Source organism: Onychomys torridus, chromosome 4 (genome assembly GCF_903995425.1).
Source record: "Onychomys torridus chromosome 4, mOncTor1.1, whole genome shotgun sequence".
In the NCBI taxonomy this organism is placed as follows: domain Eukaryota; kingdom Metazoa; phylum Chordata; class Mammalia; order Rodentia; family Cricetidae; genus Onychomys; species Onychomys torridus.
Genome location: NC_050446.1, coordinates 63281723 through 63294911, shown reverse-complemented (window position 1 = coordinate 63294911; position 13189 = coordinate 63281723). Strand labels below are relative to the sequence as shown.

General features: G+C 36.1%; 1 protein-coding gene across 1 annotated transcript; it reads right to left on the bottom strand.

Moving 5' to 3' along the window:
* Nucleotides 1-10656: 10656 nt before the first annotated feature.
* LOC118582932 (olfactory receptor 10AG1-like) lies at nucleotides 10657-11616 on the bottom strand. The gene has a single exon (XM_036186108.1). It carries the CDS (start codon nucleotides 11614-11616, stop codon nucleotides 10657-10659), a length of 960 nt encoding a protein of 319 aa, XP_036042001.1.
* Nucleotides 11617-13189: the final 1573 nt, after the last annotated feature.

Sequence of the window (13189 nt, the reverse complement as noted above, 5' to 3'; positions counted from 1 at the left end):
GGCAGTGAAGTGTTCAGTGTTTCTTTCTATGTTTCCTTATAAATCAAGAAATCATAGAATCTTGATAGGACAATTGGTCTTAGACATTAATCTTGAGTACCCTGCATAACTTGCAAAAGTTATTGTATCCTGGGGACTTGCTGTCAAGGAGGACCCTAGGAGGGATGCATGGATCGCTGAGCAAAGGAGAAATAGATGAGATCCACATGAGCAAACTGGGTGTGAGGAAGTTAATGGAGGGCAAGGGATGGGAGATGAGAACATAGGGGAATGGGAGGTTCAAGCTGGAACAGGGAGAGAGTGGGAGAGCAAGGAAAAAAATGCTTTGATAAATGAAGACATCATGGGAATAGGAAGAAACAGAGTGCTTGGGAAGCTCCCAGGAATCCACAAAGATGACCCCAGAGATGCATGGTCAGGCTCCAGGCCGAGCTCATGGAGTCCAATCAACGAGAGAGAAGAAGAATTCTATGATCAAGGGATATTGAGATCATGACTGGAAAAAGTACAGAGACAGCCAGGCAAACTAGTGGAAATGCATGAACTGTGGACCAATAGCTGTAAAGCCCACATGGTACTGGACTAGACCCTCTGAATAGGTGAGACAATCATTTGGCTTGAGCTGTTTAGGGGGCCCCCAAGCAGTGGAATCATGATCCATTCCTGGTGCATGAGCGGGCTTTTTGGAACCCAGTGCCTATGGTGAGACACCTTGTGCAGCCTTGGTACAGGGAGGAGAGGCTTGGACCTGCCTCACCTGAATTTACCAGGCTCTGCTGACTCCCCATGGGAGACCTTGCCTTGGAGGAAATAGTGGTAGGAGGTGAGTTGGGAGGGGAAGGCTGGAGAGGGGGAGGGGAATCAATGGTTAGTATGTAAAATGAATAGAAAATTTAATAAAATAAATAAAAAAGTAAAGAAAAGCACAAAATTAGAGGGGATATCTGACTCACAATGACTATAGATAATAAACATTATAAATATATATGACTATGAGACATCCCCAGCAGGTGGCAGTTAGGGGAGGCTAAGCTAGGAAGTTTATAATAATTTTTATGCAAGAACTAGAATATCCTCTTCTGTAGCAAAAGCATTTATCCAATGTGATGCCCAAGATGTTTTATTGTGCAAAGTTTTGTGATCCCAGACTTTCTCTGTGTGTGAAAAATTATACTCCTGGCCCTAAAGGTTCATGTTATATGTTTGCATTTCAAAGAATATGTATTTTTACTGGTTTTTAAACTTCAATTAAAACATGATTACAGAGTTGCGGTGGTTTGAAAAGGAATGGTCCTATTAAATCCTCCTATTTTCTTGAGGAACATAATCATGCCATACATTATTTAAACATTGAAAAGTTTTATTTTTATTTACATACATTTTAAATAGTCTTACCCTATAGACCTGAGTACCCTAGACCTTGTATTCAGTCTAGACTGGCCAGTTTAATGGAGGAGATGGGAATGGAGGGGAGGGGTTGGAGGGAAGGTAGGGGTGGGGGTGGAAGGGGGGAGGACAGGGAAACCCATAGGTGATGTGTAAAATTAAAACACAAATATAATAATAAAAAACATTTTTATCAAATACTCAAACATACATTTTAAATTAATTTTTTGTTTTTGATAGAATATACATTATTTTCTCTCTTCTTTCTCCCCCATACACATGCATAGTTTCTTCTATGCTCCCTTTTTCAAATGTATCATTTATAGTTTCTTACTTATTATTTAAGTTAATATTATAGTTAATTATTGAGTTAATTAATTACTCATTAATCAATTAATAATTAAGCAAATATTGGTTAAAAATCTCAAAAGGCTTTATTGTGTGAACACATGATTTCAAGTTCTCTATCAAAATATCTAAAGACAGTAATAAGTTCAAACAAACAATACTGCTGAGGAAAAGTGGAGAGATAAATGATACTAAAGGATGTTCAAAAAACCCATAGGTTATGGCTATATGATATTAAATATATATAAGTTCATATAGATTATTATATTAATATATTACATATTATCTTTCTGTATTTTCTACACATACACAAACACAAACACACATACACACACACACACACACACACACATAAAATTTATTTGAAGTTACATCAATTGAGATGACAATACTTTCCCCATCAAGGAAGTCTATCTAACAAGACAAACACCAATGCCAGACATGGGACCCTCTCTTTGCGTTGTTGTTCAGGGAAGTCCAAGAGAACCCCCCAAAACAATATAGATATTGTCATTATACTTGATGTCTTCCAGAATTAGAAGTAAAGCCCTAATGTTGAGAACACTCCATATATCAGACCTAATTTGAAGAAATAGATCTGGATCTGACCTTGAAACCTCCTTCCTATCATAGTCTTCAAGCCATGCAAAGTTCCAACAGATTAAAAAATAATAACAATCAGTGGTCTCATCGAACTATGAACCAATGAACCTGTGGGAGGCCAGCTGGGAGACTGGCTCCCACATTTTACTCCAGGTTACTCTTGTACTCCTGAGGAGAGAGGGGTAAGAGATATAGATAGAAGGATAGAGGGGAGAGAAACAGATAGAAACACAAGACAGCCTCGGGAGGGCCTGGATTCCACCCCCCATCTCTTCTAAAGGGCTGTTTATATGAATGCCAAGGGGTAGAGCAAAAGACTTCTCCCTATCTTAGCCAAGTATAGACCCTTCCATTCACCTAGAAACCATGTGTATGGTCAAGCAATCCTCTATTGCAGCTCTGCTGTGTAAAGCAAGCTTAGATCTCACTAGGAAATCTTTGTGGCACCAAAACATGGGACAAGAGTTTCCACCTAAAACCTGAGAAAGCTTTTAAAAAAAAAGATTCTAAAATTGAGCTAAAAACACCATCCTAGTTGTCTCTCTCAGGCCAGCCAAAGCCTGAGGGCTTGAGCTACTCTATGGCAGGTTCGTGGTGTTTGGGCTTGACCTACATCATCATCATCATCATTCTCTCTCTCTCTCTCTCTCTCTCTCTCTCTCTCTCTCTCTCTTTGCCTTTTTTTCCTGAAGAGACTATCTCACAGCAAATATCTTGATCCTCTGTCTCTTACATTTTTGCCATCCTCTCTTCTGTGATGTTCTCTGAGCCTCAAGTGAAGGGGTTGTATTGAAAGTGTATTAGTTGGAGTTAAATACTCCATAGTCATTTCATCTCTGCATTTATGAATTAAAACAAACAAAAAATAAAACAAATCTCATTACTAAACACTTTATTAAGGGGATGTAAAGAAATCAAGATGGAACTAAGCTAGAACCTTCCTCCCTATTCACTAGCTTTCACAGTCCTGAAAGTTGCTGTGTGGGTCTGTATGGTAGCTTGTGTAAGAAAATGTATCAGCAGTCTTGCCTAACTACAAACACTACAAACTACAATGTTAACCTGCTAGGCTAGATGGTACCATCCTGAGATTGGTGTAGAAACCAATACACCAAATTAAAAAGGTGAATTGTCCTGAAAACATGGTTTAAAATATGTCATACATCCTGGGTGGGGAAGAGAGAACTACTGTTGCTTATCTAAACTGTCATGGTACTAACCTGCATCATAAACTGTTTGTTTTCATAGGCCATGGTAAACTCAATCAGAGAAGTTTCTCTTTGCTCTGAATGGTAATGGATTCTTAGATTAGGATCCTGAGAACATGAGTTCCTGAGTTGAGTATGCAGCTCTAACCAGGACATTTCTACCACCTTCTGCAAGGCTGAGGGATCATGAATGACTCAAGGTAGCTACATCAAAAATGTCTCAGATAAGTCTTGCTGAAGTTCATGGCAGCAGCATCCCTGGATCTTTCTATATAATTTACACAAAGCATCACAAGTTAGATCTTTTACAATAAGCTCCCTGGGTTGGAAAGTCCCATCTTCCAGCTATTCTTCATGGCTATCTTATATTTTGGGAGGGGTCTTTTAAATCTTGTACAATTCAGTTTTCCCAAACAGTTGATATTTGTTTATTTTCTGAGTCTTCTGAGATTCCTTCCTCCCTAGATGAGGGAATGTTTCATCTTCAAGAAAATTGTACATAACAATAGAACTTCATATGTTTTGATGAAAAACACAATACTCACTCATAATTTATTAAGAATCAGATATGAATGACTATGGACTCAAAACACAGGTTCATGATGCCCTGAATGATATATTTTAATATAGAAGTGGTTAAATGAACATTTTATACTCTACAGCAAAACAAAGTCATAAGTTAAGGCACTTAATAAATTTCTTTATATGAAAATTAGGTAGGAAGGCTATGGAACAGTAAAGAAGAGTCTCTGTTGTAGGATTTCGGATGCTATCTGATGACTTTTGGGTTTGACGTTGATGGAGACTTACCAGCCAAGCCAAATTATTAAGAAACATTTTACACAATAGTCCAAAGAATGTTAAGTTTGTTAAATAGTTGGGGAATAACTCACTATTAAGAATATAAAGAGATGACTCAAATTAACTGGAGTATTCGACCAACAATACCCCATAATCAAAGAATTTAAATTAATCAGCATGGTAGAATCTTTGTTGTGTCTCTTCTTTTCCCAGAGTGTGTGGTCTGTAAAGTATTTCAGTTTTTCCCTCTTAGTCAAGACAGAAACATATACAGACATTTACTACAAAGTGGTTGGAGCTGGACAGGTGGTTCAGTGGTTAATTGTTCTTGTAGAGAACCTAGGTTCACTTCCCAGTATGGACACAGTGGCTCATATATACTTGTAAGTCTGGTTCCACAGAACCCTCTTCTGATATTGATGGGTACTACACACATTGGTACACGTATATACATGCAAACACAACACTCTTTAATAGAGTAAAAAAAAATGCCTCTTTAAAACACACATTCTCTTTGTGTGTCCTAAAAATTGTGTTCTTATATGGGGCAGACTAGGTTATATTTGATTAAGTATCATGAAGTTGTACTTTACTATAAAATGTCTTCAACACTTCATGAAATATCTACTGATTCCTATGACTCAGTGCTAAATCTTCTATGTTAATTGATGAGAATAAAATATTAGGCAGTTCATCTTACTCTACCCATATTCCATCAAAGATATCATCAAAGATATCAAATCTCTCCCTTGATTTCCGCTGTGTTCATGTAGCTTAAAAGCTATGTATGATATTTTTCAAAATGACTAGAATATAAAATTTCCTACAAAAATATTGTTAATGTTTAATGCTCTCAACACTATTAAGATACACTTCCATGATACTCTATTTTCTATTCTCTAGAGCAGTGAATTAAGTTCTTTCAGTCATCTATATTGTTTTTTTATACAGGGTCACAGTCAGCCTGGAATTTGATATGTAGAAAAGGATGGCCTCAGAAACACAATTTCAGCTAATGAGTGCTTGGATTATAAGCAAGTGCCCAGCTGTCCTTTATTCTCTTTAAACTTGAGAGCTTTGTTCCATTTTCACTACTCTTTTAAGACTTAAATAAAAAATACTAACAGATAAACTAAAAATTTATACATATTTCTGAGAAATTTGATCTTTTAATGATAAGACACATATGACCATTTCTTTATTTTGAATATATTCAATGGATTTTCTTCTAACTTTTAGAAATTTGCAGTACATTACCATTATCTCTAGTCACTCTCCTGTGCAATAGCTATAACTTACTACCAATTGTCATCCTCTCCTGTACTTCTTGCCCTCTGATTCACCTAGCCTCTAATTACCACCATTGTATTCTGTAAGACTGAATTGTTTATCTATAAGATTAACTAGTTTGTATTAGTAAAAAATTAAAATAATGTTTAACAATTAAAGATTAAAATCTTTTTAAAACAGAAAGAAGGAAATATTCATTGCTATAATTGGCTCATTAAAGATTTACCTGTATATTTAGTTACTTTTCTCTTTTCAAGACAGGGTTTCTCTGTGTAGCTTTATGCCTTCCCTGGAACTCACTCTGTAGCCCAGGCTGGCCTTGAACTCATAGAGATCCATATGCCTTTGCCTCCCAAGTGCTGGGATTAAAGGTGTGCACCACCACTGCCCGGCTCTACTTATTTTACTATTATATATAATTCTGTGCAAATACCATGCCTGAATAAAATGTGCACTTCTGTGAAGGAGATTTGTAATATTCAGAAATTCACTAGCTTAGTGGATGGATCTTTTTCATTTCAGAAGAAAAAATGTAAAACCACTGAGATGCATTTGAAACCCCTATTCCCCAGTGATATTTCTTGATAAAAACTACTAATATATTAATACAAAAATTCCATGGAATTCCATTTTTTTTCACTTTTGAAAACTTGAGCAATTTATTAAGAAAATATTTCAATACAACTATCATGGATATTAATGGAAAAAGAGAGGAGTGTTTTAAGGGAAATTATATTTGTTTTCTTTGGTTTTTTTTAAAGATATGCTTTCTCTGTGTATCCCAGGCAGGCTGCCCTGGACTTGTTCTGTAGGTAAGATTGTAGTTGGAGAGCTTCTCTCCAGGAGCCACCAAGCCTTGTTAGTCCAACAACCCATTTGTAAAATAAACACACAGACACTTATATTATTTAAACTTCTTGGCCATTAGCTCAGGCCTATCATTGTCTAGCTCTTACTCTTATATTTAGCCCATTTCTATAAATCTATACTTTGCCACATGGCACATTACCTTACATCTTCCTTGTCATGGCGGATGCTGGCCTTGTCTCTCTCTCCGCCTTCCACTTCCCACAATTTTCTTCTTTCTTGTCCTGCCTATATTTCCTGCCTGGCCACTGGCCAAACAGCATTTTCTTTATACAGAGCGATATCCACAGCACTTCCCCTTTTCTTTTTCTTTTTTAAAAAATGGAAGGTTTTAACTTTTACATAGTAAAATTACATATAACAAACAATTATCAAGCAAGAATTACAGTTACAGATTAAAGAAGATATCCTATCTATCTTATATTTGTGAGTCTAAGGTTTTATATCTAACTTATCTTTTATCATAATTAAGGATGATAACCTCATCAAAGTCTTCAACCACATCAAAAATCTCAGAAGGACATAATATTGCCTGAGAACCAGAAGAAGGATGCAAGCAACTTTTGGGAGTCTTGTAGTGTAGACAGAGACAGCTGGCAGCCTGGACAGTCATCTAATGTTCCTTTGTAAAGTTGGGCCTTTTGTCTTCAGCCCACAGGGTTAGAGACTCTTGGTCAATTTTTCAGTGTCCTGTAGAATGTCTGGCAGTTTCCTCTGCGAAGCACGAACCTGAAGGACCATTTTGTCAAGCAAAGTTTAGTGGTCACCTTTCTATGGGTCCTGCATGTCCAGTTGATCAAGCAGTCCAGGCAAGAATAGTTTCTAGCCCAAATGGCTATTTTTGCCAAGGTGAAGATAAACTCCATATGAAGTGTCTTCAATGCCCATCCTCCTCTCTGAAGTAAATCGGTGCTGCCAGGATATGTCTCAATGTCCAGAAAGTCTAAATTTTAAAAATATTTTAAATGCCATATTCTGTAGACCTTTGAAGTGTTTGAAGATTATTTGTCTATCTGAAATACATCTATGTATACCTAGAAAACTTAACATGACTATAAGTTTAACTATCATAGAAGACTAATTATATTTCTTAATTATCCATTACAATCTACATGAGTTGCATAAACTTAATACCTCAAATGAGAGTAGAAATATATATACAGAATAACAAAATTAACTTTAAGTTTATATCAATAGACTAAAATCTATACCAATGTAAGACATTTTAAACAAGTTGTTGTTCTTTAAAAGTAAGTTCATTAATCTAACCTTTCATCCTATTTATCTATATCATATGTCCTTTTTGTTTCCTTTAGAAAGAGGTCATATTTATAATCAACCTGAAAATATTGTTTTTTCTCTGTCCCACATCAGAGGGCTCTTTTGATTTGGGACACAAGAATTTCTGAACCTTTTTTTTTTTTTTTTTTTTTTTTTTTTTTTTTTTTTTTTTTTTTTAGCAATATGTCTGGGTTTAGAGTAGGAGTGAGCCAATTCCATCTCCAAAGCCAGCTTGATAATTTTGGGAAATTGGGCATAGTTTTTCTTACTACTTCCTGTTGGATGTGGGTGCTGTATTTTATGGGGACACAAGGAAAATTTTAGGATTATGGAGTAGTCTGTGAGGGTAAACCTCTGAGCCAGTTGCCTTGAAACCATTCTGCATGTTGGATCATCTGGGTCATGTGTCATCAGACCTTTCAGGTGGTCTTGGCTGATCAAACCTGATGTATCTTAATCTGGAAAAAATCCACTGCCTCTGGCTTTCTGTGGAAACAAAAGCAGACACTTTTTTCCAAAGCAACATATTCTTATATCCAAATTTTGAAGTCAAGATACCTTTAAAATTTACATATTTGTTTAACTCAACAGGTTTTACGATCAAAAATCCCAAAAACAAGACGAACCAGATTGTCTGTGTAATATCCATCTTTGTAAGACTGAAACACTGCTGTGGCAGCTTCCCAAAGTGGCGGTGGTACAGTTTACCACCAGCTCTGGGTCTGGAGCCAGGTGTACCATCAACTATCAGAAGCAGTTCTATCAACTAGCAAAGGCTATATCTAACACGCAAGCAGAGTAAAGTGAAGCTTGTAGACTCCTCATTCCTGCCACACTGCAGGTCAGATGCACACGCCAGGAACCCACCATAGTAGCTCTAACTGAAGGCTACTGCTAACTTGAGAGAGACAACTAGGAAGCTGTTTTTAGCTCCATTTTAGAATCCCTTTTCTCAGGTTTTAGGTGGAAACTCTTACCAACACTTTGGGTGCCATTTGTAATTGGAGAGCTTCTCTCTAGGTGCCACTAAGCCCTGTTAGTCCAAAAACCCATTTGTAAAATAAACACACAGACATTTATATTATTTAAACTTCTTGGCCATTAGCTCAGGCCTATCATTGTCTAGCTCTTACTCTTATATTTAGCCCATTTCTATAAATCTATACTTTGCCACATGGCCCATTACCTTACATCTTCCTTGTCATGGCAGATGCTGGCCTTATCTCTCTCTCTGCCTTCCACTTCCCACAATTTTCTTCTCTCTTGTCCTGCCTATACTTCCTGCCTGGCCACTGGCCAAACAGCATTTTCTTTATACAGAGTGATATCCATAGCACAAGATGGCCTTAAACTCAGAGATCCACCTGTCTCTGCCTCCAGAGTGCTGAGATTAAAGGTGTGTGCCACCATGTCAATCAGTAAAACAATTACCCACGTATGGCAACAGGCTACTCAAAAAAGTAAGATTTCTTTAACATAAAATATACTCAATGTCAACTGGAACTTGATCTTTCTATAATAGAATCATATGACTATGAAACAATCACTAATCAAGTGCATAAAAAGCATCAATAATTGAGTTTACCTATTCATTACTAATTCAGTTCAACATTATAATGAAGTGCGCATGTTGTAGTAAAGGGTTCTATTGCTGTGATGAAACACCATGACCAAAAGGCAAGTTGTAGAGGAAAGGGTTCATTAAACCTATACTTCCATAATGCTATTCGTCACAAAAGGAAGTCAGGACAGGAACTCAAATAAGAAGGATGGAGCTGATGCAGAGGCCATGATGGGGAAGCTGCTTACAGGCTTGCTTCTCCTGTTTTTTTAAAGCCTGCTTTCCTATAGAATTCAGGAATAACAACCCAAGGATAGCACCAGCCACAGTGGTCTGGGTATGTAATTGGAAGTTTCTGTGTGTGTGTGACCCACCTAGTCCACAGCCGCTCAAACCCAAATAAACACACAGAGGCTTATATTAATGAAAACTGACCATTAAGTCAGGCTAACTACTGACTATCTTTTACACTTAAACTCAGCTAATTTCTGTTAATCTATACGTCGCCATGTGTTACATGGCTTTATCTGTGTGCCACTAAGAGCTGCTCCCTAGATGTTGGGCTGGCATCTCCTAACTTAGTCTTCCTCTTCCAAGAATTCTCCTCTCCGCTTATCCCACCTATACTTCCTGCCTAGCTACTGGCCAATCAGTGTTTTATTAAATCAGTGTAGAAAAGCATTATCCCATAGCATGGGTCCTCCCCCATTGATCACTAATTGAAAAAAAATGCTTTAGATCTGGATCTTTTGGAGGCATTTCTTCAACTGAGGCTCCATGCTTTTTAATGACTCCAGCTTATGTCAAGTTGACAACAAACCAGCATACATCTAGATGACATTTTCATGAATAAGATAATATAGCCATTATTTGGAATTCCTATCATAAAAAGAACAAACACATTCTTGCAAAGCTCCATTGTTACTTTAGAACTTTATTATCTTGAAATTAGATTTGCACATAAATAATAGTTGAAGTTTGGAATTAATCTACTGTTTGAAAATAAACACTGAGTTTGTTTTGTGTGATATAAAATCATGGGTTCTCATACAAAAGCACTCCAAATTCAAAGTTGTTGAAAGTTAACCACAAATAATTTATGATAAAGAGCATATTTTATTGTGTTTTTATGTACAAAGATTTATATGTAACAATATTTAAAGAAAAGGGGGCCATGAATTTGAGCAGGAGTGAGGGGAAGGGTGTATGGCATGCGTGAGAAAGAGAGACAGCAGGAAATAAATGATATAATTATGCTACAACTTCAAATATAAGAAGTTTATAAAAACAAATCAAGCATGTTTTTTTGAGTCAGAACATAATACATCTCAGAATAAACTTTTTCATTGCAATCATAACATCTTTGTTTCTCAAACAGTATATCATGGGATTAAACATTGGGGTCACAACAGTATAGAAAAGAGAAAGGAATTTGTCTGTTCTTGCGGAATGGCTGGACTTTGGCCGCAAATATGTAATGATACCTGATCCAAAGAATAAAGCTACAACTATAAGGTGGGAAGAACATGTAGAGAAGGCCTTGGCTCTCCCGGTTGCAGATGGAAGCTTCAGAATGGTTGAGATTATTTTCAAATAAGATCCAAAAATCAACATAAAAGGAATAGTGACCACTAAAAGGGCAATCACATAGACCAGGATCTCTATCATAAAAGTGTCCCCACAAGCTAGGGTCAGGACTGGAGGTATGTCACAGAAAAAGTGATTCAGCTTATTTGATCCACAAAATGGTAGTGAGAAGATCCAATATGTGAAACCTATGTGCACAGGAACACCACTTAGCCAACAGCCAGCTGCCAGTTGTATACAGAGTCTATTGTTCATGATCAGAGGGTAGAGCAGTGGGTTGCAAATGGCAACATATCTGTCATAAGCCATAGCAGTCAGAATAAAGCACTCAGTGGCCCCCAAAACAAGAAAGAAATACATTTGTATAGCACAAGCCATAAAGGAAATGCTTCTGTCTTGTCTGTAGAGATTTGTTAATAATCTGGGCACAGTGACTGACACATAACATATTTCTAAGAAAGAGAAATTTCCAAGGAAAAAGTACATGGGAGTCTGTAGGGAAGGGTCAGTCCTTGTAATTATGATGATGAGGCTATTACTGATCACAATAATGAGATAGATTATTAAGAAGACCCCAAAAAGAAGTTCTTGCAAACTGGAAACATCAGAAAAGCCAAGTAAGATGAATTCCACCAATTTGGAGTGGTTATTTAGTTGGGGACTTTGTAGTGTGGATCCATCCATGTATGATTAGTATGAAGTTTAGAGGTCATTTACTCCACGAACTTCAGAAAAAAAATACTATGTATTAAAAGTTTCAAATGCACAGACCCCAGAGAGATGTCCAGTTGTATTTATTTTCTTGAGTTAATTAAAAACCTTTGTAATCCCATTTCCTAAATTTTCATTAGATGTAAAAAGAACAAATTTAAAATCTGTTTTTCCTGCTAGAGATAAAGTATGATAGTTTGTTACAAGCCAAAAACAACAAAACACAGAACAATGACACAAGATATCAATGGTTCAGACTGTCTATCCTGTGGCTATAAGCAGCTGCTATCAGTGTGTAGCCCTATGTAATGAGAAAGGCATCTCCTTCATGGTGATGTAATGAGGCTCTATCTTTGCTTTTAATTATTTGTATTTTTTAAAATCATGGAAACCATTTAATCAAAGTTTTGGTTTTGGTAAAATTGCCCATTGAGCTAGAAGCTTTTTCTCTGGGTTTCATCTCAGGTAAGGAGTTGAGTGGTCCTTCTGTAACTATGTACTGCCCTGGTAAAGCCTTCCAGGAACCTGGACCAATTTCTATGAGGGAAGGTACTTAGATGATGATGATGATGATGATGATGATGATGATGATGATGATGTGCTAATGATAATAAAAGTGAACCTGTGTTCCACAATTATATTCCATTTCATATCTGTGCAAACATATCAGAAGTAATTCAACATAATAAATCATACATTTCCCAAATTCTGTGAGTGTAAAAAAATAAAGATTTTCTTCTTGTAACACATTCTGAAGTCCGTCATGGTCCACAATAATTTTATCAATTCTATTTGTATCTAAGTTTTGAGAACTTGAAAAAAATCTTTACCAAAGTTAAGGATTTTGCAAAATTAAAACACAAAAGGAAACCAAAACATAGAAAATTTGAACTTGATCACAAGTATTATATCCAACTCCAGAATCTAGACAGCTACAATTTCATTGTTCCAGTCTTCCTTTCAAGTGTTCTAACAGGACCAGTTTAGGTATATGTAGTATGTATGTATGTATGTAGTATGTATGTATGTATGTATGTATATGTATATATGTGTATGCATATGAATATATATATATATATATATATATATATGTATATGTGTATATGTGTGTGGTATTTATCTAATATAAAATGATACATATTACTCAAAAGTGAGAAACTACATATATATCTATAATTCTTATTTTGTGGACCCTATTCTTATACTCTATTTATTACTGACTAACATATCAAAAAAATCTGTAAATAAATAGTACAGTTACTCACCTCTCCATTATTTATCTTTCATAAATCAGAGATGTTCAATGCCTATTCCAATGTACTATATTCTATCTACAATTTTGTTTTTCTTTAAAGTACTGTTAGCTTGTGTTTCCTTCCAAACAAAACTGAATGTATTTTTTATTTCATAATTGTGCATTCTGTAAAATTCACAATGTCTTGAGTTTTATACTTTCCCTGTTCCATATTATATATCCCAAAACTCATCTCCCTCTCCACAAGTAACAGCTTTCCTCTCTGTTCTTATGATTCAAAGTTTTTATATC

Bases quoted from the DNA above. Each gene is read 5' to 3' on its own strand.
- LOC118582932 (XM_036186108.1), bottom strand. From the start codon at position 11,616: ATGGATGGATCCACACTACAAAGTCCCCAACTAAATAACCACTCCAAA.